Source organism: Talpa occidentalis, unplaced genomic scaffold, assembly GCF_014898055.3.
Source record: "Talpa occidentalis isolate TD23 unplaced genomic scaffold, MPIMG_talOcc4v2.1 talOcc4.11, whole genome shotgun sequence".
Classification (NCBI taxonomy): Eukaryota; Metazoa; Chordata; class Mammalia; order Eulipotyphla; family Talpidae; genus Talpa; species Talpa occidentalis.
In genome coordinates, this window is record NW_023601104.1 from 52,904,068 (window position 1) to 52,928,231 (window position 24,164).

The 24,164-nt window shown below is 36.3% G+C and overlaps 1 protein-coding gene across 1 annotated transcript in view; it reads left to right on the forward strand.

The window, feature by feature from the left end:
* TTC6 (tetratricopeptide repeat domain 6) overlaps positions 1 to 24,164 on the forward strand; it is a 138,199-nt gene that overhangs the window by 55,760 nt on the left and 58,275 nt on the right. The window contains 5 exon segments of the mRNA XM_037503224.2: positions 4,748 to 4,878; positions 8,981 to 9,175; positions 19,455 to 19,596; positions 20,734 to 20,838; positions 23,200 to 23,292. Coding sequence (XP_037359121.1) covers positions 4,748 to 4,878; positions 8,981 to 9,175; positions 19,455 to 19,596; positions 20,734 to 20,838; positions 23,200 to 23,292 — 666 coding nt within the window.

Genomic DNA, 24,164 nt, shown 5'->3' on the forward strand with positions numbered 1-24,164 from the left:
GAACATAGACTCTGAACTGTAAAAATGACCGGCTATTGAGTGTCCCTCCTGAAACTAGGAGGAATGGTTTGATCGCAGAGACTTGGATTAAGAGAGCTCTAAACAGAAACCAGCAGTGTTTCCAGGGGAGGAAAAGAGAATGTCTGATCAGACTTTGTGTTTTATTGTGGGATATTTTGAGGCAAGTGAGAAATGCCATAACAATAACACTGGAAGTATTTCTGTGACTTATTCCACTGGGTCTTCATTATCTATCTTGTGTTTATTTGTGTTAACATCTTAAGATCAGTTATTATCCATGAATTTACCCTGTTTGGACATCTGAGTCCATAAAATTAATTTCTAACATCTATGACATAGGAATGAGGAACAATATACTCCAAAAAAGCCAAGATTGGGTGGACAAGATCACTTTTATTTTTTTGCTGGTTACAGTGTACTGTATTGATGCTACATGACAAACCCCTCCCCTTCTCCAGCCAGTCTGGGATGGAACTTTGACAGGTCAGGAGATTCTCAGTGTGGATGAGTCGGGGGAGGACTCCTCAGCAGTGGAGGCAGCCTCTCTTCCTCTTGTGCTGTCACTGGGGTTGCTGGTCCAGGGGGCTCTTACTCCTTGGAGGTCATGTGGACCATGAGATCCACGACCTTGTTGCTGTAGCCAAATTGATTGGAAATGAGCTTGACAAAGTAGTCATTGAAGGCAATGTCAGCCCCAGTAAGGAAGGTGGGGGAGTGGGTGTCACTTAAAATCATGGGAGACAGGGCCTCCCTGGTGGTGCAAAGGATTAAGATGTAATCTATGAATCTATCTGTAGCCACTGCAGTGTGAGTTCGATCCCCGGCCAGGGAGCTACCCACATGGCACAGCAGACCTCTCCTGTATCACCCACTGCTCCCCTTACCAGTGTGTTTCAGTCGGTCGGTCTGCCTGTTCTGTTCCCCACTCTGTCTTTAGTGAATCCTCTCACCCCCCACTCCTTTGGCCTGTACCCCAGTTCTTGTATACATAAATAAATAAATCTTAAAAAAATAAATAAAATCATAGGAGACAACTCCACTCACAACATCGTGAAATAGAGAGGCTGAAATCAACCTTTCTCTTAAAAAATAACGATAAAATAGCAGGAGACAACCTGATCTTCAGTGTAGCACAGGATGCCCTCAAGGGGACTTTGTGATACTTGCTTTACCACTATCTTGATGTCATTGTATTTGGCAGTTTTGTTCAGTTGGCAGGTCAGATCCACAACCGACACATTGTGGGTGGGAACATGGAAGGCCATGCCAGTCAGCTTCCTGTTCAGCTCTGGGAGGACCTTGCCCACAGCCTTGGTGGTGCCAGTCGAAGCAGGGATGATGTTCTGGGCAGCCCATTGGCCATTATGCCAAGCTTCCCAGAGAGGCTGTCCACAGTCAAGAAGATCTCTTTTACCATAACTAAAAAATAGGATGGGGGTGTGATGAAAGAGTAATGCAGGGCTCATATAAATGCTGGGAATTTTCATGCAACAAAACAGTAGATCAATTCTTACCTTATTGGCCCTCTCTACTCTTAGAAGCTTATTAGTATAGTAAGGTTTTTAAGATTCCAGTCTTAGTCATGACCAACCAAAATACAAAAGAATTAATGATGACTCTGAAGAAATGACTGACAGAAGAGGCTGTGAGAGGATTATTAAGCATTTTAGAAGGGAGCTAGGCCAAAAATTTAGCTATCACATATTCTGCAATTCTAAATGGAAGGAAGTTTAAGAGATGTGGGTTGCCCTAAATTCCCCCAAATTCTTTCAAAACAATTATGAGTGATCTATTTCATTCAGAGTTTAGAAAAAAGACAAGAGATGAAAGAAGAAGTACATATCCACAGATAAACATGAAAGTGGCATGTGGCTACAACAATTATACCAAGAAGGCTAGGATCCAGAATGGGTTGAGGCCTGTGAATAAAGCTAGGGATACAAAAAGTTTTTTTTTTTTTTTCATGTTAGTTTTGGAGTGAAGAGAGAAAAAGGGAAGGATAACCCTGTCATTATGGATGAATAGTGTGATGACAAGAGATGACAGAACTGCCTTATTTTATTTTTGGGATAACATTGAGGTTTTAAATAAACAAATATGACAAAAAGAAAAGCAAACTGATAAACTTGTACTCTGCTTCTCTTACATCTGACGAGGAGCATGATCTCTTGTTTAAAAAGTAGAGTAAAAGAACTGATAAAAGAAACATGAAACCCAAGGTTGGTAAAAGATTTTAAGAGGCAACTTAGATATGTGAGCCTCTAGGCTCAGGCAGGTAGGTTTAAGCCTGTTGTGTGTCTGTCACAGTAGCTTTGAGGCTCTGCTGTGGTGGGGGAGATGCTAGTCGCCTGGACACTGGCAACTGGAAATCTGGGTTTTATTTCTTTTGTTTTAGAATAAGACTTTATGTTCCTGTGATATTTGGATTTATCTTGGGCAAAGTTCAGCTGTAGGATGATTAAATGAATTGCATTTGAACCCTCATAAGAGGAAGTAGCAATCACTTGGAGCTAGCATGGGTTTCCTAAAAACAAGCTCTGGGAGGTAACCCTTATTTCTTGTTCTAGAATTGTTAGGCTAAACATCAGAAAAAAGTTAGAACTGGAGTTCAACACAAGAGTGTCATGGTGAAAAGCCCGGCATAAAAGAAAACTAAATAAACATTAATTGTTATTATCCTTTGGATTTCAGCAACTATTTAGGAAAGCTTTCCAGTGACAGTGAGCAAGTCTGTGGTCTTGTTTTGTAGGTGAGATTGCAGTTAAGTGAACTGCTAGATGGATTTTTTTTAATTTAATTTTATTTTTTTAAAGATTTATTTATTTATGCATACAAGAACTGGGGTACAAGCCAGAGGTGCGGGTATGAGAGGATTCATCAGAGACAGAGTGGGGAGCAGAACAGGCAGACTGATTGAAATACACTGCTGAGGGGAGCAGCGGGCAAAACAGGAGAGGTCTGCTGCTGGGTAGCTCCCTGGCTGGCCGGGGATTGAACTCGTGCTGCAGAGGCTGTGGATAGCTTCACAGTGCTGTGCTTAACCCCTGTGCCACCAGGGAGACCCTGGATTTTAATCAATTATGCAAAGGACACACAATTCATTATGAAATCCATAGTGGACGGCTACAGGCTTTTTCAGTTTACCATATTTCCCAATAATTTGGTTGGAAATATGGAAGATTTACTGATTGGAGTTGCAGAAAACAAAATGTGATTGATGCGATTGGATTGGCCAGAGCTGAGATGACATCTAATTGAGATAAATGTGTGTATGGTTTAGCCATGGGTCTGAAGTAAGTGCACAGATAGGGAAGTCATGACTTAAAGCAAAAAAGACTTCAGATTTTTTTTTTATTATAACTTAGTTTTGTGATAGGAAGACAAATGCAATCATAGTTCATGTTGATTGACAAATGCCATCAAAGAGAATCATCTTTCTCCTGGTTTATCTAATCACCATCACACTTTAAATGATATGTTGAGAACTGGGTGTCTAGCCCCAGGGGGGACACTGACAAATTGGAGATTGTTTGAAATAATATTCTACAAGCATTCTTCAAAGCATAATACTTCAAAACATAAATGTCACGTAAGTTAGAATTAAAGGGGCTGGGATGTGGACCTGGGCAAAAGAAGGCACAGGGGAGTCAACTGTGTTAAAATATTTGATTGTCAAGAGGAAGAGAGTTAGATTGTTACTGTATGATCTCAAGGATTGAATTCAGACTAATGGATGAAAGTTGTTAAGCTCAATAATAAATAAGCGAAGAAACAAAAATTCTAATAAATGGAAAAGTTTCACAAAGAAAATGGGTATCTTTGGTTGTAGCCAAGTCCTCTGTTCCTGACCATGTTTAAGCCAGGATAGATCACCAGCTAGTGTAGATACTCTAGAGGAAATTTAAATGTTAGCTGGATGTGAGATGGATTGCTCTCTGTTCTCTGAGCTTTCCTCACTTGTCATCAATTCCTTACCCAAGAAATTGCAATAACTCTCTCCTTACTACTGTTTCAACCCCTCTACCTAATTTTTAAGCCCCCTTCTTAATCTGGCCTCCTTCACTTATTCAATCATAGCTTTCTGCTTTCCCCAAGGAAAGCTGCCTGCTTTTTCCCTAGGATCTAGTCTCTAAAATACAGAGGAATCCACAGAAAAAAAAATATCCTTAGATGGACTATTAACATGGATTCTGCAGATTTTCTAGGACATCTAGGAAAACAATACTCTCAAATACCTATAAGGATTGAAAGGCAATTAATCAAGAGAAAAAAATGCACTCGATTTTCCCCCAAGCAAGTAGAAATAGAAAACAGTCAAACTGTAGGAAGTAATATAAAGCATTAAAGTTCATTTTGGCTTGTGCTTGCAGCCCCAGTAATGCCAGATTTAAGAGACTAAGTTTAGTCATTTCTATTAAAAATATCAATTCAGAAGAGATTTACCTGGGGAAAAATGTTATATTTCTTCTTTAATAATTTTAAGGTAATAAAATAATACAAATAAATCTGGTACTAACATTTTTATTGCTGTGAAGGTATATATGTAAAAATTTAGCAATGGATTTAGAGGAAAATAACAACTTACTTTTACAATTTATGTTGTTATCAGATATCTATCTATCTATCTATCTGGAGTTTAAATTTAAGATTGACCATTAAGTATGAGTGAAAGATCTAACTCTCTTTGTAAAACTTTCCTTAATAACACACTTTATATTTTTTAAAGGGAGAATCATCTGAAAATATCCAAATCAGAGGAAAAGAAATTAAGCACATGCTAACAAATAAATTAAAAGTTCCACAAGGCCGAACAAAGTCTTCAAAACCACTGCAGGATCAAAAACAACCTACAAAAAAGTAAACTCCTTAACTTTACAAATTTTGATGTCTGAAGAGAAGTTACTCAGTAACATTTATACCTGACAATGCATTCTTAGAAGGAAAATTCAATGCTTTAGAAATTTATGTATGAGGTCCAATTTAATTAAACCTTTTCATAAGAGGGGTTGGTAGTAGATAGCACAGTTAGGACATATACACTTCTTTCTATTTTGTTTTTGACCAATGTCCTTAGTTTAATATCGTCACAATAGCCAGAGTAAATAAGTCCTTTGTGAGATAAAAGAAAATTCAATGTTAAAATGTTAGATTTTATAATTTTGTTTATTACAATGACTAATTTGTATTAACTATTATATTGGTTAATCTTATGATAAAATAAATGCTAACCCAACATGAAATGTCCAGAGGCCAATTGATTTGGTAATTTAGATGATCTTATTTTTCTCTACTACCATTTTATGTTTCAATTCCTGCCCCCCCCCCATATTTTTAATGGAGTTTCTCCTTATTCAGGGATGCAATCACAATTTTGAATAATAATGTGGAACTGTATTTTAAATTTATGGTTTTTCTTTGCCACTCCTTGTTGAAACTGATTTTCTGCTTATTTCACCACTAGGTTTTTATGGGTTGGTTTATTCTAGATTCTTCTTCATTTAACTCTTTATGGGGGCTTAAAGGAGCATTAATTATTAGCTTTTGTCATTGCTTAGGGCACTGAAAGGTGTGCTGGACATAGAAGACAACCTTTTATGGCCAACCTAAACTTTGTAAATGGATATTACTCACAATTTAGTAGCTGAGAACAGACTCATGGGAAAAGAATTCCAGAGTTTATGAAAGAGTCAAATTGGCATTTAAGTGACCCTCTACATGCCATTGCTTATCTGCATTGCTTTAAGCTCATTTAGTTAGCAAGATTATGTATTAAAACAAATAGTGACAGCAGACAACAAGTATTTTACCTTCAATAAATAGTTACTGTCAGATTATCAATGAAGCAGAAACTTCTTGATTTTTTTTTCTAAAAAACCTTGCATTTAGTGCATTAAGCAAAGTAGCATGGCCACACACAGAGTCAGAGTCTTTTCTTTTTTATGTCTTAGTGTTTCAAAGAATGACAAATAGTCCTGTTTAAGGAGAGTGTACTATGAAAACACACAGCCTTCCTTGAGCATGCCAAAAATATTTGTAGATCTTTTGACATATATAATACTATGTTAATTCATTAAATTGAAATTAGAAATTTCCATGAGAGAGAAAGAAAAATGAGTGCAGAGAAATAAAAATTTGATATTGAACAAAAATTATGTAAAAGAGAATTTTGGAAAGGGGCTTTTGAAAATTTTTTATTCACTGCTCCTTTTTCCTTAATCATTTTTTTAAACTAACTTTTCTCACTGGTGACTAGGTGCTAACATTAATTGTTTTCTTGGAAGTTCAGCCACCTTTTGAAAAACATGATGTTATTTAGCTCAGTAACCAAGGGCGATTCACTCGCAGATCTATGTTTTTAGAGTATAATGGGAACAGAGGAATTCAGATTGGTTGTGATGCTTTTTTTAAGAAAAAAAAAATCTGTAATGTAATCTCAAGTACATTCCACTAGCCAGGACCTGTTCCAGACAGAATGATGATATAGGTGAGCTTGACATCAGAACTCACTTTTTTCTTCCCTCTTTTTACCCCTGATCTTTTCTTACAAAACAGCCCTTCAGGACCTCTGACTTCCCAGAGACCAATTTTCTCTCCCAAGTTAGGTCTTTCTGTGTCAGTCATTTCCAAACACTTTAGATCTACTTCTCTTTTTCTCTCTACTTGAACATGTATAAATATCATGTCCTATTCTTTTTGGGCCTTGTGCTGTTTCAGAAATGATATAAACTATTAGTGAATCATAATACACATCTCATGTCTAGCAATGAATTGGGTGCTGTGCAGTGCAAATTAATAACAGCAATAAAAATGAAACAAGCACTTCTTGAGAGTATTACAGACTAGGAACTGCTAGTATTATCATTTCTTACGAAGACAAGAATTAAGGAATTTTATTCTCACTTTACAGAAGACCTACAGAGACTTGTAATATAGTTTGCAAATGTTAGAACTGAGATTCTTCCAGGTCCAACCAGCGCCCAAATCTGTAATCTATACTATTACCTGAGACAAGCCCAGGCACATGGAGCAGTCGGTAGATAGCCTCAAATTGGGTGGCACAAAAGGAGGTTGATGTATGAAAAGAAATACTGTGTAACAAGAAAAAAGAAACAGTAAAATTTCAAAGAGGTTTGTCCTTGCCATTTTTCTGAAGAACATTTAGCTGCGGACAAAAGGATAGGGAGCATTCTATCCTTAACTAAAGAAAATGACACCTCTTGCTGTGCCGGTGATTTGTCCTGGAAACTGGTAATAATAGCTAAATCTGCCGTGTGAGAGACACCGTTCTGAATGCATCTGCACCTTTCTTTCTTTAAACTTATCCAGGATGCACTAACACTGTGATTGCTATAGACAGTCTAACACCAGAGTCCACTCTCTAACCACTAATCTAGAAGTAGGACCAGAGGCTTGAGACTTAGCAGAGAGGATGTCAGACAGATGCAAAAAATAAGTCATTGTGCTGGGCAGGAGGAGTGTTTCAAGATCAGTGTGGTAGGGTTTTCCAGGGCGTGTTGAAGGAGGGAAGAGACAGAGATGCGGTGCTCAGCCACGAGCAGACCCCTGTTATTGCACTCAGGCTGAGGTGATGAGGACCCTGGCTAGAGTGTTTTGGAAGTGAGGAGGCAGATGGAGTGCACCTGAGTAGCCCTGTGCAGGGCAGACACTCAGTTTTTCATTGGCTTTGCAAGTGAAGGAGAGAGGAGTCAAACATGGTGGTGATGCTTTGTACCTTGAAGATGAGGAATCTAGGTGAGATGCTGATGCAAAAGATGAGCTTTGGGAGCTCTCAGCACACAGAAAACAGTTGACTTTTTTTTTTTTAAGAGAAGTTCAACCTTAGAAGTCATACTCAGTTTGGAAGATGGGGAAGGAAAACCAGTGAATTTGAGAGGCAGGTGGATATCTGGTATAGTGGCAGCTTAAAAAAGCTTTTGGAAGAAGAACAACATCAGGAACTTATCAATATTGTCAATATATTGGATGTTATAGCTAACACAACCTAAAGATATAAAGTTTATTTGATTTGATGAAAATGTCCTCTTTGGTTAATGTAAGAGTAACCTTTATGTATTTTAGGTAATGTAAGTGTAAGCTTTAATAGGGAGGTGGGGATGGACTAGTACTGGATAAGGGCCTCATCCTCCTTGGGGATCATTAATAAGCATTAATAGGCAATAAATTTGGCTTTTAATCTGCAGTATTATGTTTAGATCATAGAAGCCACTTACTAGTTTTGCCACTTATGCAAAATAAGGTACTTTAAAATAAGGATAATAATACCACTCATATAAGCTCACTGTGGGAGTTAGAGAAAATGTGTGTAAAGCACGTAGCACAGAATTTGTCACGTAGTAGGTATACAGCAAGCATTTGTTGATTGGTGGCAAGTGGCACTGAAATTTAAGGAAGCAGATTTTCATGTCTTCCTCTACTTTGGAAAGGCTGGAAAGAGGCAAGTTCCATCTTAGTGGAGAAGGGAGAGGAAAGCCAAATTGACTTAAAGAGACCCAGGGTCACACCGATGCTAGCTACCGTACACACAGTGTACCACACTGACCTATGACTTCAGGTATGTTAGCATTTGAGAAAATTAGCAAAGGAGTAATTCATGATGAGTGGATGTAGTATCACCGAGTGAGCTACAGAATTCAGGAGAGAATAGGTTGGGGGTAGGCAGATAATGAGTTTGTTTTTTTGATTTGTTGATCCTGAGGTGTCTGGAAGACTGGTAGATTGAGGTCTTCAGTAAGCAGCTGGATATATGATTCTGAAGTACTGGTCAGTCATCTGAGATTGTGAGATTAAATTGGTTATAAACCATTAATGTAGATTTAAATCTGATCTCCCGCACTTGGTCATCCTTTTTAGAACTTGAAGTAAGCTATTAATGTAAATGTGCTTATAGATAAAGACTACAAAAAGATAATAGAAACCCACTTCCTTTTCTATGCTGTAGAATTCCGCAAGACTACTCCATCCGCAACCTTCATCACCTGTGCACCACCGTCCCAGCCAAGAAGCTGCCCATTGACTTGTGCCTGGCTTCTCGAATATACCATACAGTCAACAAGAAAGGCCACAAAACAGTAGTGGAAGCATTTGGAACCTCTTTTTTAAATGATCTCTATACAGATGAAGAACAAAAAAATAAGTAAGAAATCCACTGACAATTTTTTTTAAAAGTAGATTTAAACTGTCAAATTCTGCCTTTGGGGTTTGGATTTTGAAGACTTGATGCTGTCCTAGGGCACAAAAGAGCACAGCTTTTGTTCTTTTCATTCCTTCCCAATAACATGCACACTATAAGTCAGCATCTTCATTTTCAGGCAATATTAACATGAGTTACAACTATCACAAGGTAGCTTTAGTGTAGTGGCATGTAGTTCCCAAAAAGTGTCACACACATGATCACATTTGTTCTTTATAACAACTCTGTGGATACAGATAGAGAAATTGAGACTTATAAAACTCAAGCAACTTTGCCAGGCTTATACAACTAAGAAAAATCACAGACTGGGGAGTTGAAGTCAAGTCTTTTCGATTTCTCCATCATTGGGAAAGAATCATGAACAAAAGTCACTGCCTTTGAAGTCTCTTCCGTTTCTCCTCCTGTCTCATTTACCATTGAGATCTGAGTATTTCTTTTTTGTGTGTTTGAGTGTGTGGAGAGTATATAATTTTCAGTGTCTGCAAAGGAGAGGAGAAAAGGGAAGGAGGGGGCTAATATTCATTTAGCAGAAACTATATTCCTAGCCTGGTGCTGCATGCTATGTATCTTTCTTTCCTATTTAAGTCTCTAGCTATAAGGGAGAAGTCCTAATTTACATTGTATTCGTGAGGAAACTTAGACTTCATATTATGGTTAAGGTTACTTGCCCAAGTTCTTACCTCTGGATAGAGATTAGAATCCAGATTTAAGGCATCCTCCTAATTACCTTTCTCATTAAATTTTTTGTTGTTGTTGTTTTCCTCTCATTACATTTCAATACCCCAGCTGTCCTGTACATGTGGTTATGGTACTGTATGTATATACCTGTGCTTTATGCATAAAGAAGACATCAGAATTCACCCACACTTGGGGGCGATGTCATCCACCCATTGAGAATGCATCCTCGAAAGTCTCTTGCTTTTCAGAATTGCTAAGTAGGAATCTTGCAAAATCATCCATTACATGCTTCAGGGATATTTAAAACTTAAATGTTACATTAAGTAGAAATGTTTTCAGTATTATAACTGCTCTAGATACACGAGGACAATATTTTAAAAGATCATTTTTAATTATATTATCACAAAATTAATCAGTACCTTACCCACTCTTCATGGTATAGTCTGAGCCCTTTTTTTTTTCAAACTTGATGTTTAGTAAAAATAGTAACACTTACTGCATTCTTTCATGGTTTAAAATCATCTGGTTTCCTTGTGTTTAGTACTCACAATGTGATTCTATTTGAATCCCTAGAAGATAATTATTCTCAGTTCTATTTTCTATTTAGGTAGAAGGGTTACCTTTTAGGACTTACGTGTTATTCATAATTTTATACATCTAACTCTTCTAGCTATGATTTATCAAGTCAATGTTTGTGGAATTTTAGAAAAAAAGTATGTGTGAAGAATCTTGGAAATTTCAAAACTGTCCTTGTAACTTTGGTAGAAAATATCCTTCCATATGACATTCTCTGGAATGTCTTTAAAGAGCCTAAATCTCGGAGTGGAATATAGACATAAACATAATCTAGTAGTCACAAAACTGTGATTTTGAGTCATTTCTATTAGCACTCTGCAAGCCAAGCAAGTAAATATTGTTCTGAATATTTACATCCTCTATTGTTTATACCAAGTGTTAAAAACTGTTTCTTTCAATTATCCCTATTTTTTTCTTCAAGTAACTCTCACTTTGTTTTTCTAAGAGAGTCAATAAATGTTCTATTTGCTGATGTTAATTCTTGGCAATTTGTTCCAAAGTATCAAGTAAGAAATTACTTTAAGGACTGAATATTTAAATCTTTGGCATCCACTTCTTTTTTTTTCTGTTAAAAATGAATGTATTCTTATAAGAATCATAAAGAATTTGGGGACCCCAAAGTAGAAATGTGTAACTTTTCTTCACTACTAAGTGTTCTCAAGAAAGGTAATTGCAAACATGAAATGAATACCCTTTCATTTGATGGTGTTTTGGTTTTTCTGTGCAAATAAACAGTTAAAAACAAAGAATAACATTACTTATGGTTATATGGTTTTGTTGCTTTTTTTTTTTTTTTATAGAGGCATGTTTTATTTATTTATTTATTTGTTTGTTTGCTTGTTTATACATGCACTGGGTACAGTCAGAAGTGCGGGAGGGTGAGAGAATTCACCAGAGCGAGCGCGGGGAGCAGAGCAGGCAGAAGGACTGAGGTACACTGCTGAGGGGAGCAGCGGGCGGCAGGAGAGGTCTGCGCGCCATGTGGGAGCCTCCTCCGGTGGCCGGGGAGCAGCCGGGATCGAACCGGCACTGCAGAGGCCATGGGCAGCTTCGCAACCCAGCGCTCAACCGCTGCGCCACCGGGGAGGCCCCTGGTTTTGTTGCTTTCTTAACTCATCATCTTGTGATGGGATGTGCTACAATTGAGATAATGAGGTAGAGCTCTCTGTGTTTGTATATAATCATATATCTGTGATTATCAGATATATATCAGATATAGGATAAGTATATGATATATAATCATATATTTGTATATAATCACAGATATATGATTATATACAAACACAGTTTTTGTGTAGAAAGAAATTCAAGAAATTTGTTCCGTTTTCATTGTAGATTGTACATTAAATTCACAAATAATGAAAATCTGCCTTTTTTTTTGTTGCTTTATTTATATGGTATATGTTTGCCCATTCTTTTATTTTTAATCTTTCTTAGTTGTGTCACTCGCAGATTTCATAGACAAGTATATTTTTTAATTGCTATCTTCATAATAGGTAGGATCATCCATTGTCATATTAGGTTAATCTAGTATTCTTACTATCTTATTTGTATTCTCTTTTTATTTTTTTCACTAATTCACTGTTTGTTACTATCCATCATTTGTCAATGTTTCTCTTTTTTATTTGTATAATTATCTTTTATGTTATCATTTTTTCTGTTTTATTATTTAGTGTTTCCATTCTACTTACTGGTGCATTTCTTCATGAGCAGTAACTAGCCATTTGTTGGATCTTCTTTTATCCTCTACATTTATCATTTTTTGCCCCCATTCACCTCTCAAATCTCTGTTTTATATCAATGTTTTAATTTTCTGATGTATACATTTTAAAATTTCTTTCTAATTACCATTTTAATGCCATTATGATATTTTTTGTTATTTTTAAAATTCTATCAGTCTCAAGAAAACTCTCAGTCTTTTGTCTCATTTAAACTTTTGTTGTCTGTATCAAGAAAGCATTGACAACTTCACTTATTATCAGGGAAATGCAAATCAAAACCACAATGAGATACCACCTCATACTGCTGAGAATGGCTCATATTTAAAAAACTGGATACAATAAATGCTGACGATGTGGAAAAAAAAGAACCCTCTTTGACTGGTGGTGGAAATGTAAACTGGTCCAGCCACTATTGAAAGCTATGTGGAAATTCCTCAAAACACTAAAAATGGATCTGCTATATGATCCAGTGATTCCACAGTTAGGAATCTACCCAAAGGACACAAAAACATGAATTTGAAAGGATACCTGAACTCCTGTGTTCATTGCAGCACCCACCTACAATAGCTAGATATGGAAACAACCAAATGCCCCCAGACAGTTGATTGGATTAAGAAGATATGGTGTATATACCCAATGGAACATTGTTTAGCGATTACAAAAGATAAACTCATGCCATTTGCAGTAACTTGGATGGGGCTGGAAAGGATTATGCTAAGTGAAATAAGTCAGAAGGAAAAAGAAATATTGGATGGCTTCATTTATAGGTGGAATATAGGGAAACGGAACAAAGGGTCGGAAAAGGACAATACTAGCAAGCTGACCATAGACTTGTGGCAAGGGGAAGGGGAGGAAGAGGGATTAAGATGGGTAAGGGAAAGGCACAGGGGCTTCTGTAATGGTTCATGGGTGATATGGTGGTGGGAGAAGTACAGGGACTGGACCTGAGGGGAAAATCAGATATTGTACAAAAAGGAACAATGACATATGAAAACAAGAATAAATTAAAGAAGAAAGCATTTATAGTTTTCCTTGACAGCTCAAAGCAGACCCTTTCTGAAATATTTTTTGATTTCTATAGTAAGTCTCTTTCAGAAAGATGTTCTTCTGTAATTTCTTGAATATTATATATCTTTCTTATACTTTGCAGATATGACTTGCAATTTCATCATTGAGGCATCAGAAAACTACTTTTAGATCTTAAATAGGATAACCAGAAGTGCAGGTTTATATTACTAGCTCAGTCATTCAGAATCCTGAAAGGTGTTGTGGGATAGGACAGGATTTAAAAATTTTGTCTCTACAGTTTTTCCTCTGTGATAGTTAAAACTATTGTATTAGAGGCTGACCTATACCTATGCGTTTTCTATCTGATCAAGATTATTCTAGGATTTTTATTTTCTGTGAGTGTGCATATATTGCATATATATAATTTTACAAAAGTGGCATGAAACATATTCCTTTGACAACTGATATTCCTTTGAGCATTTTTGTTTTAAACTGAAAGTTTTAAAGTTAGTGAACTAATTTTGATTTATTAACTAACATTTATAGTTTACAAATCAACTATATTTGGGCATACTTTCATTATGAAGATTTTATCTAAACCTTGAAAACAGTATAGTGATATTTAAGTAGGAAAACAGATAATTACTTAATAAAAATGCATTGGGGGCATTCATTACACAAGGTACATATTTATAACAACTCCACATTAAAAAAAAAAACACCATTCTACTTCCCAAATATAGAATATGCAATTCAGAGATGATCAAGTGACATATTTATAGAACTGGTAAAACTAGTTTCAGACCCTGGCCTCTCTGATATGAAATGTGGTTTCCATTATATCCCACTGTTTTGTGAACTTATGAAAGCCCATCTGATTTTTATCTCTTTATGCTTCATTGTGGATATTCATTCTCATCTTGTTTTAAAAGTAATGCTGATGTATAAACTTGGAAGAGTCTAAGGAGCTCTAGTTGAATAATTTGAGGTGAACCATATATTACTCCCTGTTGGTGATTTGGATTTGACCCAATAGTTGAAATAGTGGTTCTGCTCATAAGAGGTGGGTGTTCTCTTTAATAATGCCTGTTCCCTCATAGGAACTGGGATCCTTTTCTGAGAGTCCTATGCCAGGTAGGGCAGCTAATTACTTAATTACTGAAAACTTGCACTGACTACTGCCTGGTTTTATATACCCTATCACTGCTTGCTCCCTACTAGAAAGTGCCACCTTCCAATGCTTGACCTTTCTGCTGAAACTTCTAGCACTTCACCACTGTGGTCTTTCTGCATTAGAACATTATGTTTTGTCTTCTGCTCTGCATTTTCATCCACTGTGGCTATCTGGAACAGTCTTTCTCCCATTAGCCTCCTTTCCTCCATTGTCTGCCATTTCTCAATAGTCAGGTTTAATCCTGGCCCCACCTCCACCCCTTACTTGGCTTTGTTCCCTGCTGCAGAATCCAAACAATGGCCCAAGATATTATGCCAAAGAGCATAAAATTTAATCCCTGGTTGAGGTCTAGCCGGTGATATGTCACAGGAGCACACATATTAGAGCCATAAGAGATTTTAGCCTTTTCCTAGCCTTATCCTCTCATAAATGAGGATGCTGAGGTAAAATTTTGCACTCCAAATTAGAGTTGGTGGTAGAGTGAGAACTAAATCAGTAGTAACTTTAATTAGATTTCTATTATATTTATTTTCAACAAATAGCCCCTGAGCCCAAGTGAGCCTTAAACATACTTAAAAAAAATACAGATTGGGATGACAGTCATTTCTGTATACTCTATCAGTGTTTTATAAGAGATTAATGTATTTTTGTTTTTATATGAAATACCAAAAAGGGAATTATTTAGAAATTTGTCTGATATCATGACAGCCAGTATGTAAAAGCTGTAATGTTTTTTAAGGCAAAAACGATGTCATTCCACCAGATGTCACTGTTTGCATGTAGCAATGAGGTTACGATGATTAAAAATAAAATTCCCCCACCCTAATTGTATTTTGTAAAAATAAATTCTATATAGTTATACCCCTATTCTTTAGATTTATTATTTTAAGACTACATTCCATGCATTTAAAAAAGTATTTAAAGTACTTATTACCTGTGATATAGATTTTAAAGACAATTTAAAGACAACATTGGTTAAAGACAATTATTTGTAGATTAACATCTTCAATATTAGCATCTTCAAGAACTCTTTTTTTTAATCTAAGAGTTTGCATTTTAAATAGCATTCTTTGTAAGTTACTATTTTCCAAATGGTGGATTGTGATCCAATAAGTAGGTTATAAAATGCTATGAGCACTTAAAAAAAAGTCTGAAATAATATTACTATAGTAAATCTTTTGTATGTGAACATTCTTAAAATATCCCTGCATACATTTTTGAGTTACCTAAAAGTGACTGTGAGGTCTCTCCCGTGTTTTGTATCCGAAGGCCCAAGATAAATGTGCTAAAGAAGGGGTAACAAAGATATGATGGGGGAACTTCTCTGTTGGGATCACATCATGGAGGAGAAAGGGTGGTTGGAGGGAGAGGCTTTCTGCACCATTCACAGAATGCAGCTCACAGTCACTTTCATGTAACTCATTTAAGACATGTACAGAGACTTTTAACGAGCAAATGTTTTCCAATGGGGGAGAATTTGGAGAAAAATTTCAAAGTAAGTGATTCCTTTTTATCAAACAGCACAGTTGTTTAGGGGAGACCCTAAAATCCTGGATTTTAACGTCATTCCGAAGGCTAGTTCTTCCCACTGTATCAGTGTATTTTTAGTTTTCCCTTAAGATTAGACTTCAGTGATTAATAAGTGTATCAATTCACAGGCTCTATCTCAAACATACTGAATTAGGATCTCCAGAGGCATGATCTACAAAGTTGTCGATTTCACAAACATCCCACATAGTCTTGCGGTCAGGCTGTTTTAGGGAACATTACAGTATATCAGCAGTCCTTGACCTTCAGCACACATCAGCATTGCAGGGTTGGTGAAAACACAGATGGCTGCACACTCAGAGGTTCTGATTCATTGCATGTGAAGGGGTTCAAGAATTGGCATTTCTAGCTAGTCCCTGTGTGATGCTCAGGATGCTGGTTAGGGAACACTGAGAACTCTGCAGTACTTCATACTAACTCATGCGTCTCAGTCCCCAAGGCCAGTCTCTGGGCTGATTTTGACTGTAGGAATTTTCAAGATCAGTCAAATTCAATAATACTTCATCAGTATCAACTACATTAGCGAACATGAATAAGAATCACTTTCCACCCTGAACCAGCCTATGATCAGGTGCGAAAAAGATACAGAATAAAAATGTATATTTTTATAATGAAAGAGGAATCAAATTAAAGAGGAAAACTAGTAATGCAAAGCTTAATGTTGATTGGGAGGAAGGGGGTTTTTCAAGGTTTCATGTAAGAGTTAAGATCTGAAATTCTTGTTTTCATTATTTTCAAAACCACATGGGACTATAATTTGGTTTCTTGTCTCCCTTGTTGCTCCTGTAGTAATTTTGGCAACTAGGGCGTCTTTTGCATAATGAAGGTAGGTTGGGCCAGGTGTTAGGGGAGAGAAGTAGCCTTGGTAAGGTAGATGGGGGCCACATACGGAGGACCCTGAAAGCCGGACTCTGGAGCTCATAGTCAGCACTATATCTGGAAGGAGTGTGTCTGACTATAACTGTGGAAGGAGCCAATTGCATGGTTGGAGGAGGGTTAGGCTGGAGGTGAGGGGCCGGCTAAGATATCACAGCACTTAGGTGAGAGAAAATGCAATGGACACCAGAGACACTGGCAGGAAAAGAAGCAGGAATAGCAATTACTTTTAGGGGGGAAGCAGAAGGTTGTAGAGAAGGGATGTTCAGTCTGAACTACTGAGACAGTGGTGTTTACCAAAGGGGAGAACTCTAGAAAGAATTGATTCTTCTCTCTAAAAATAAGACAATGGGGGAGAATTTGGAGAAACATTTCAAAGTAAGTGATTCATTTTTATCAAACAGCATAGTTGTTCTCTTAAGTACCAAGACTATAATTTAGGGAGTTGTCACCACACTAGGTGAACAGTGATACTTAGGTGTTTCCAGGCAACTGATGTGAGAAGGTGAACCCATGACTCTGTTTCTAGAAACACCGTCACTATGAAAACACTTTGCATTTTAACAAAAAAACAAACTAACACAGTTGGTAAGCTTGAATAGCCTGTCCACATGTCTACCAGACATGTGGAAACAGCTGATGAATGCTGTTTTCTTTTAACTTTTCTTCTAACCAACCACATCATTTATCTTTAGTGCACTTTGGGAATGTGAAAAGGTGGTAAGTGTGAATGACTCTATCTGCTTGTTTTTGATTGGAGGCCAGATGAAAATACAGCAGAGTAGCTTCTTAAGTAACCCCTCTCCTGCCTGATATTAGGAACACTTTATTGCTTTTGAGGAGTGTACTCTTGCTTCATCCTTCTAGACCCGAGACCTCACTCTGCTTCCTTGTTATTGTTTTTCTTCAATATATCAATCAAGATTCAGAAAATAGTAATACATGTAGCTATTATAAGCAAAAAGAAACTTGCTAATAGGATTTTTGACACTTAAAAAATCAATGAAAATTTTGGAATCATGAGTTCTAGCAAGGGAGAGCTTCCAGATATGACTTACCGAGCACTCTGAAGGACTCACCAAGCACTCTGAAGGACTCACCGAGCAGGACTGTGCTCCGTCTGGTGTAATTCAGGAAAATGGAAAATCTGGAAGCCAACACTGGCCAAATATCGTCTTAGCTGAGATTCATGGATCAGTTGGTCTCTCCTCTCAAAGCTTTTGACTCTGGAACCACACATGGCGCCTGTTTGCTATGCTCACTAGCAAAAATAAAAGGGCATCTGGCAAAAGAAGTACTGGAACACTTATAAATATATATATATATATATATATAGAGAGAGAGAGAGAATATATATAGAATACAAAGAGAGAGAATATATATAGAATATATATAGAATATAAATATATATAGAATATATATAGAATATAAAGAGAAAGTTGAACTTTATCTTCTTTTTACACTCATATATTTCACTAGATGATGCTGGACGCTTTCCCCCAATGCTCTTTTAGCTTTGGGTGGGCCATTTTTAAAGAATCTGATATGATGGCATTGGAGGGGCTTAACATATTATTAATAACTGCAGGCAGTTGGGTTTGGTTTTGTTTAATCTTCACATTTGGTGGCTTATAAAATGACTGTCTGTTCACATGATTGCATAGTTGCAAGACTGACTCTAAATGCTTCCGTGGGAAATTGATATAGTCTGTGCAAGCCTCCTTTAAATCATTTTGTATTTCTTTTATATGAAGTGCTACAATACAAAAATGAATGTATTTTTCAAGTAGTCTGTAAGTCAGTCATGAATAACACATTTTGTCTTTACATTCTGATTTACTTCATATCCTTGGTTTAATTAAGGCTTTTACTGGTAAGTTTTGAACCTCCCACTTACATATTCTTGTGCATATGGAATTTGTAACCTAGAACAAAATCTGATGCCCAAAGAATTTTCTGTTTATTCCTGCAAGATATGAATCAAAGAAGAGGAAACTTTACTATGAGAAGGCAGTTCTGCTTATGCTTTGCCAGAGTCTAAGAAATGAAACTTGGGGCCTCCCTGGTGGTGCAGGAGGTTAAGACGCAGCACCATGAAGCAATCCACAGCCACTGCAGCACTAGTTCGAACCCCAGCCAGGGAGCTACCCACATGGCACAGCAGACCTCTCCTGACTTGCCTGCTGCTCCCCTCAGCAGTGTATTTCTGTTGATCCACCTGTTCTGTCCCTACTCTCTTTGGTGAATCCTCTCACTACCCCCCTGCACCTCTGGCTTGTACTCCAGCTCTTGTATGCATAAATAAATAAATCTTTAAAAAAATGAAATGAAATTTATTTGTGAGCCTGTAGTGAGGAACAGCAATCTGAAAATAGAGATCTTATTTTTAACCTCTTTTGTTATTGGGATTTCATAGAATAAATTTATTCCAATATCACCATGAAGTTCACCACTAAAATATATTCAGAACCAAACAAATTATTTTTGAATTATTTCCCATTTTGGGTCTGACTTCTACAGAATATCTGTTTAATGTGGATGTTAAACATCAGTGTGTTTATGTTGGCAGAACGTGAAATGAGGGCAATCTTTGGCTTAATTCTATGACTTAAATAAATGTATTATCTCTATCACACTGCAGAATACTGCAAGGAATTCCTGTTATGCGTGACGATCAACAGAATGTTGCCTTCTTTCCAGCAACACCATTGCTGCCTCCTGAAATGGCAGAAAGAACTAGACAGCACACATGCAAACCAAACCTACAAATCTTGGGAGAAGAAGTAAGAATTTCCTTTAATATTTGTTTCTCTATCTCCTAGTTATAAAACGTTTTGGTTTAGGACCCTTTCAACACTCTTTAAAGTTAATGAGAACCACGATAAGTATTGATGTGAGTCATATCTATTGGCATATATAATACTGGACATTGAAATGGAGAAAATGCTAAATATTTGTTTTCTGAGTTTTCTCGGTGTCTTCTTCCATTTCTTCAAATTTCTTTATCATGGCAATTTTAAACTCTGTATCTGAAGACGATATCTTCCATGCCTCTGAAGTTGGGTTCTGGAGATTAGTCCTCTCTCTGTGTTGTACTATTTCGCTGAGGACTCATGGGGCAATTTGTTGGGTTATTTTTTCTCCCTATTACTTGCTTTTGAGCCCTGCTACTGTAAGTGGGGCTTCTGCTGGTCAGGGCTTTATTTGCTATTTCATGAGCATCCTTGTACATATCTTTTCGTACATGCTTATTAGAATTTCCTTACAATATATATTATATATGTAACATACTATGCGTGTATATATGTGTGTGTATATATATATATATATATATATACACACACACACACACACACATATGTCTGGGAATGAAATTGCTGGATCAGTGGTCATGTACATTTTCTGTTTTACTAGAATTGGCCAATGTGCTTCCAGTATGGTTTTACTAATTTGCTGATCTCCTTGGCAGCACTTGGAATCACCAACTTTGCATTTTCCCTAATCTGATGGGTGTGTAAAGTAGTCTTTCCCAGGCTTTCACAGACTCTGGAACTAGAATGAATATTTTTTTAAATATTTATTTTTTATTTGTACAATAGCTGGGGCACAGGCCAGAGGCACGGGAGGGTGAAAGAATTCACCAGAGACAGAGTGGGGAGCAGAACAGGCAGACAGACCGAAGACACTGCTGAGGGGAGCAGTGGGTGTGACAGGAGAGGTCTGCCGTGCCATGTGAGAATCTCCCTGGCCCGTTGGGAATTGAACCTGTGCTGCAGAGGCTACGGACAGCTTCACAGCCCTGAGCTCAACCCACTGTGCCACTGGGGAGGCCCTGATTTTTTTTTTTTTTTTTTACAGGAGCTTAAATTTTCTTCCTAATGACCTTTTATTGGGGTTTTTTTGGGGGGTTATTTTCAAAGGTGTCTTCTTATCCAGGATGTACAAAGTTGTTTTGGAATATAACTCCACCCAAATTCTCTGTTCCAGTATCTATCATGAAGGAAACTGTATATCCAAATTATGAGGTAACATGATTGTTTGACAATTAAAAAAGGTAATCGTTTGACAATGAAAATTTTTTGTCTTTTCAGGGTTTTGTTTATTATGTTTATTTTTCATGTTTATTATTTTTCTCAAGTCAATTGCTAATCTATATTCTTATGAAAGGCACCTATTTGATTGAAATTTATAATTTATAAACAGAATTTGTATATATTCTCTAGTTTTAATCTCCATTTTTAATGTTGCATCATTTTCTTTCCCATAATGCAATTTAAAAACTTTTTATTGTGGTAACTTTGATTTACACCATTGTTTGTCTATGACAAGTATAGGGTTCTACCCTAAGGTGTTGCTAACACAACACCACCTCACACCTGTGAGAATGGCCCATATCAAGAAAAGCAAATCCAATAAGTACTGGTGAGAATGTTGTGAAAAAGGAACCCTCTTACACAGCTAGTGGGAATGTAGACTGGTCTGGCCCCCATGGAAAGCAATATGGAGGTTTTTTAAAAAGATTAAAAATGGATCTGCCATACGACCCAGGAGCAGGTACTCCCAGTTATCTACCTTAACTTGCAAAAACACTTATTGAAAAAAAAAAAACAAAAATCACTACTCCAAAGGGAAGCTTGCACTCCCATGTTCATTGCAACACTGTTCACAATAGCCACGCCATGGAAATAATCTAATGACATATTTAAGTTCTTTCTTCTTTTGAGTAGATGATTTTGAAATAAGTTTTTTTTTCTCTTTTCTCATTTTTCAATTACAAATGTTTTAGTCTCTACTTGTGAAGCTACTATACTCACATCAGTATAAAACCATCCCCTTTGTGAGTTGGTGGTGGGTTCACTATGGCAGTATCTGATGGGGTACCCCAAAATTACTCAGTCATAAATAAATAAATAAATAAAATCATAATTAGGTTCTCAGTAACAAAAGTGTATAATATCTTGAAAAAAATCCCTTTAATTTTTTAGTAGGGTTTGTGATGTCATCCCTTAGCTGTTACATATCGTGGCCAGTTAGCCAGAAAACAAATGAGTTCAACTTACCATCTTTGACCAAAAATTTTTAAATTTATTAATTCAACTTTTGCATCTCTGAATGCTTTTTAATTTTCTCTTTGAAAATTTTTTGGTTATTGACTCTCTGTTTTCCTTAGATTGACACTTGTGTTTGGTTGTTTTGTTAAACACTTATGTTGGCAATGAAATTAATTTATCTTCTTTTTAAATAATATAAGTACTTCATAAATTTTCTTCTAAGACTTTTGTATTGTTTATATAAATTTTTATTTATAGTGCGCACTTTTATATCCTGAATAATTTTCATTGAAGTTTGGTTATCTTTTTTGATACATTGCTTATGTCAGTAAATTGTTTTTAAACTTTTTTGACAGATTTATTTTGCTTAAATTTTATTCTTAATTCTTATTGACTAGGAAAATATATTCTTTAGAATAACAGTTTATTGGAATTTATTGACACTTGCTTTGTGGTATACTAGACATTCCAATAGTATCTATCAATTCTCTCTTCAATTTTAAATGGTTAACTTGGCCTTACTAATATTATCTTTTTGTGGGCAGTTTCTTCTTATCTGTCCTATAAGTTAGGCTCATAATTTGAACAAACAAAGCAGGAAGATGATTTAACTCATCATGAATCCACCAGCCTGTCAAATTTAGATCTAGCTGTTTGTGCATATACAAAGCACTGATTACGAACAGAGAAGTAGCACATTTAATAATAATCATAATTACCTCAGAAGTTTATCATTATAATAAATTGCATAAGTGACTTCATTAATGGATAGTTTGAACTATAAAGCATTAAGGATATTTTTATTTCTATTAACATTTAGGAATGGTCACTTTTCACCATAGTCCCTTGTGCTATTCTCTCCCTTAATCCCTTTCCTTCCCTTCCATCAAATAATGTTTCTTATCCACGGTTGCCTGCTAGTTTTATTACTATTATTATTGTTTTTGCTGATGTAAAAGATACAAATAAAAATAAATATAAAAAAAAATGGTCACTTTTGAACAATAAATCCAAATGATAGGTCCTGTTCATAATCCTGATGTTGATATGCTAGATTCAGTGCTAACCTATGAGGTCACAGGCTCATCCATGGTTCCTCAGATTAGGTTAGGGATAAAGGAAATAATGTAAGCATATTCATAAATGTTAAATTGTGTGTGTCAGCCAAATACTAAGACTGTTGCTGGATTTGAATTATCTCTGGTAAGTGTTTTCTAGCATTCTACTTTTCCTATACGTTTCTCTTTTGGTAGTAATGTACTGTGAAGTAATAGTGATCCTAAGTTTTTAAAAAGTATTCTATTACATAATTCAAAACTTATCTTTTTATCACAGAGTGTTCAATCAAGCAGAATTTTAATTGACAGATTATCATGTGAAAGCGAGGAAAGTGTCATTACTTTAAGTCAGCGTAGGATAAGTTCTAGGGTATGTATAATTTTTATTCTGAGTTGTGGGTTGGTTGGTGTATCTGCCTACAGTTCATATGCTATTTTTAGTAATTTAAGACATTATTTGTTTGTGTTTCCTCATTCTGGAAAATGCCTCAGAACTCACTCTGCTGAGAAATAAGCCAGAAAGAAAAAGAAAAATACCGGATGGTCTCACTCATAACAGGAATCTAGAAAACTTAAATAAGGGACCAGGAAAAAAGAATAACTATGAGAAAGAAAATATCAAAATCAACAAACAACTATGAACCAGAGACACTCTATGGGGGGTGGGGGGCGGGGAAAGGCGGGCTTGGGGTCAAAATAAGGGGGTTGTAATTGTATGGGGAATATAAAAATGAAATTTAAATAAAAAAATCAATGAGAAAAAAACAAAAAACAATAAATTAATCTTAAAAAAAAAAAGAATGGAAGGAACCGGGCCTCCCTGGTGGTGCAAGGTATTAAGACATAACACTATGAAGCTACCCGCAGCCAAAAAAAAAAAAAAAAACTCACTCTGCTGAGATAGCTTTTTTCTTTCTTGCATAGATTGTCTTTATCATTCTGAGAAGTTATTAGTTACTAATCGGTTTGTCACTTATTCATCACTTGTTGCCCAGGTCTTAATCATCAAACATGTTTCTGAATCTTTTGACCTAAGGGAGGATCTATTTATAGCCACAAAGCACAGTAAATACAGTCCTTAAGTGATGGTAAAATTTTTTACCACTCTACAGTGCATCCAAGAAAGCTAATTAAATAATAAACACAACCGGTGAGAAAAGAGAGTGTTTGTGGGAAATTTCAATAACGGCTTTAATAAATGTCTTGAACTTTATGGGGGACAGACAAGAAACCACTTCATTT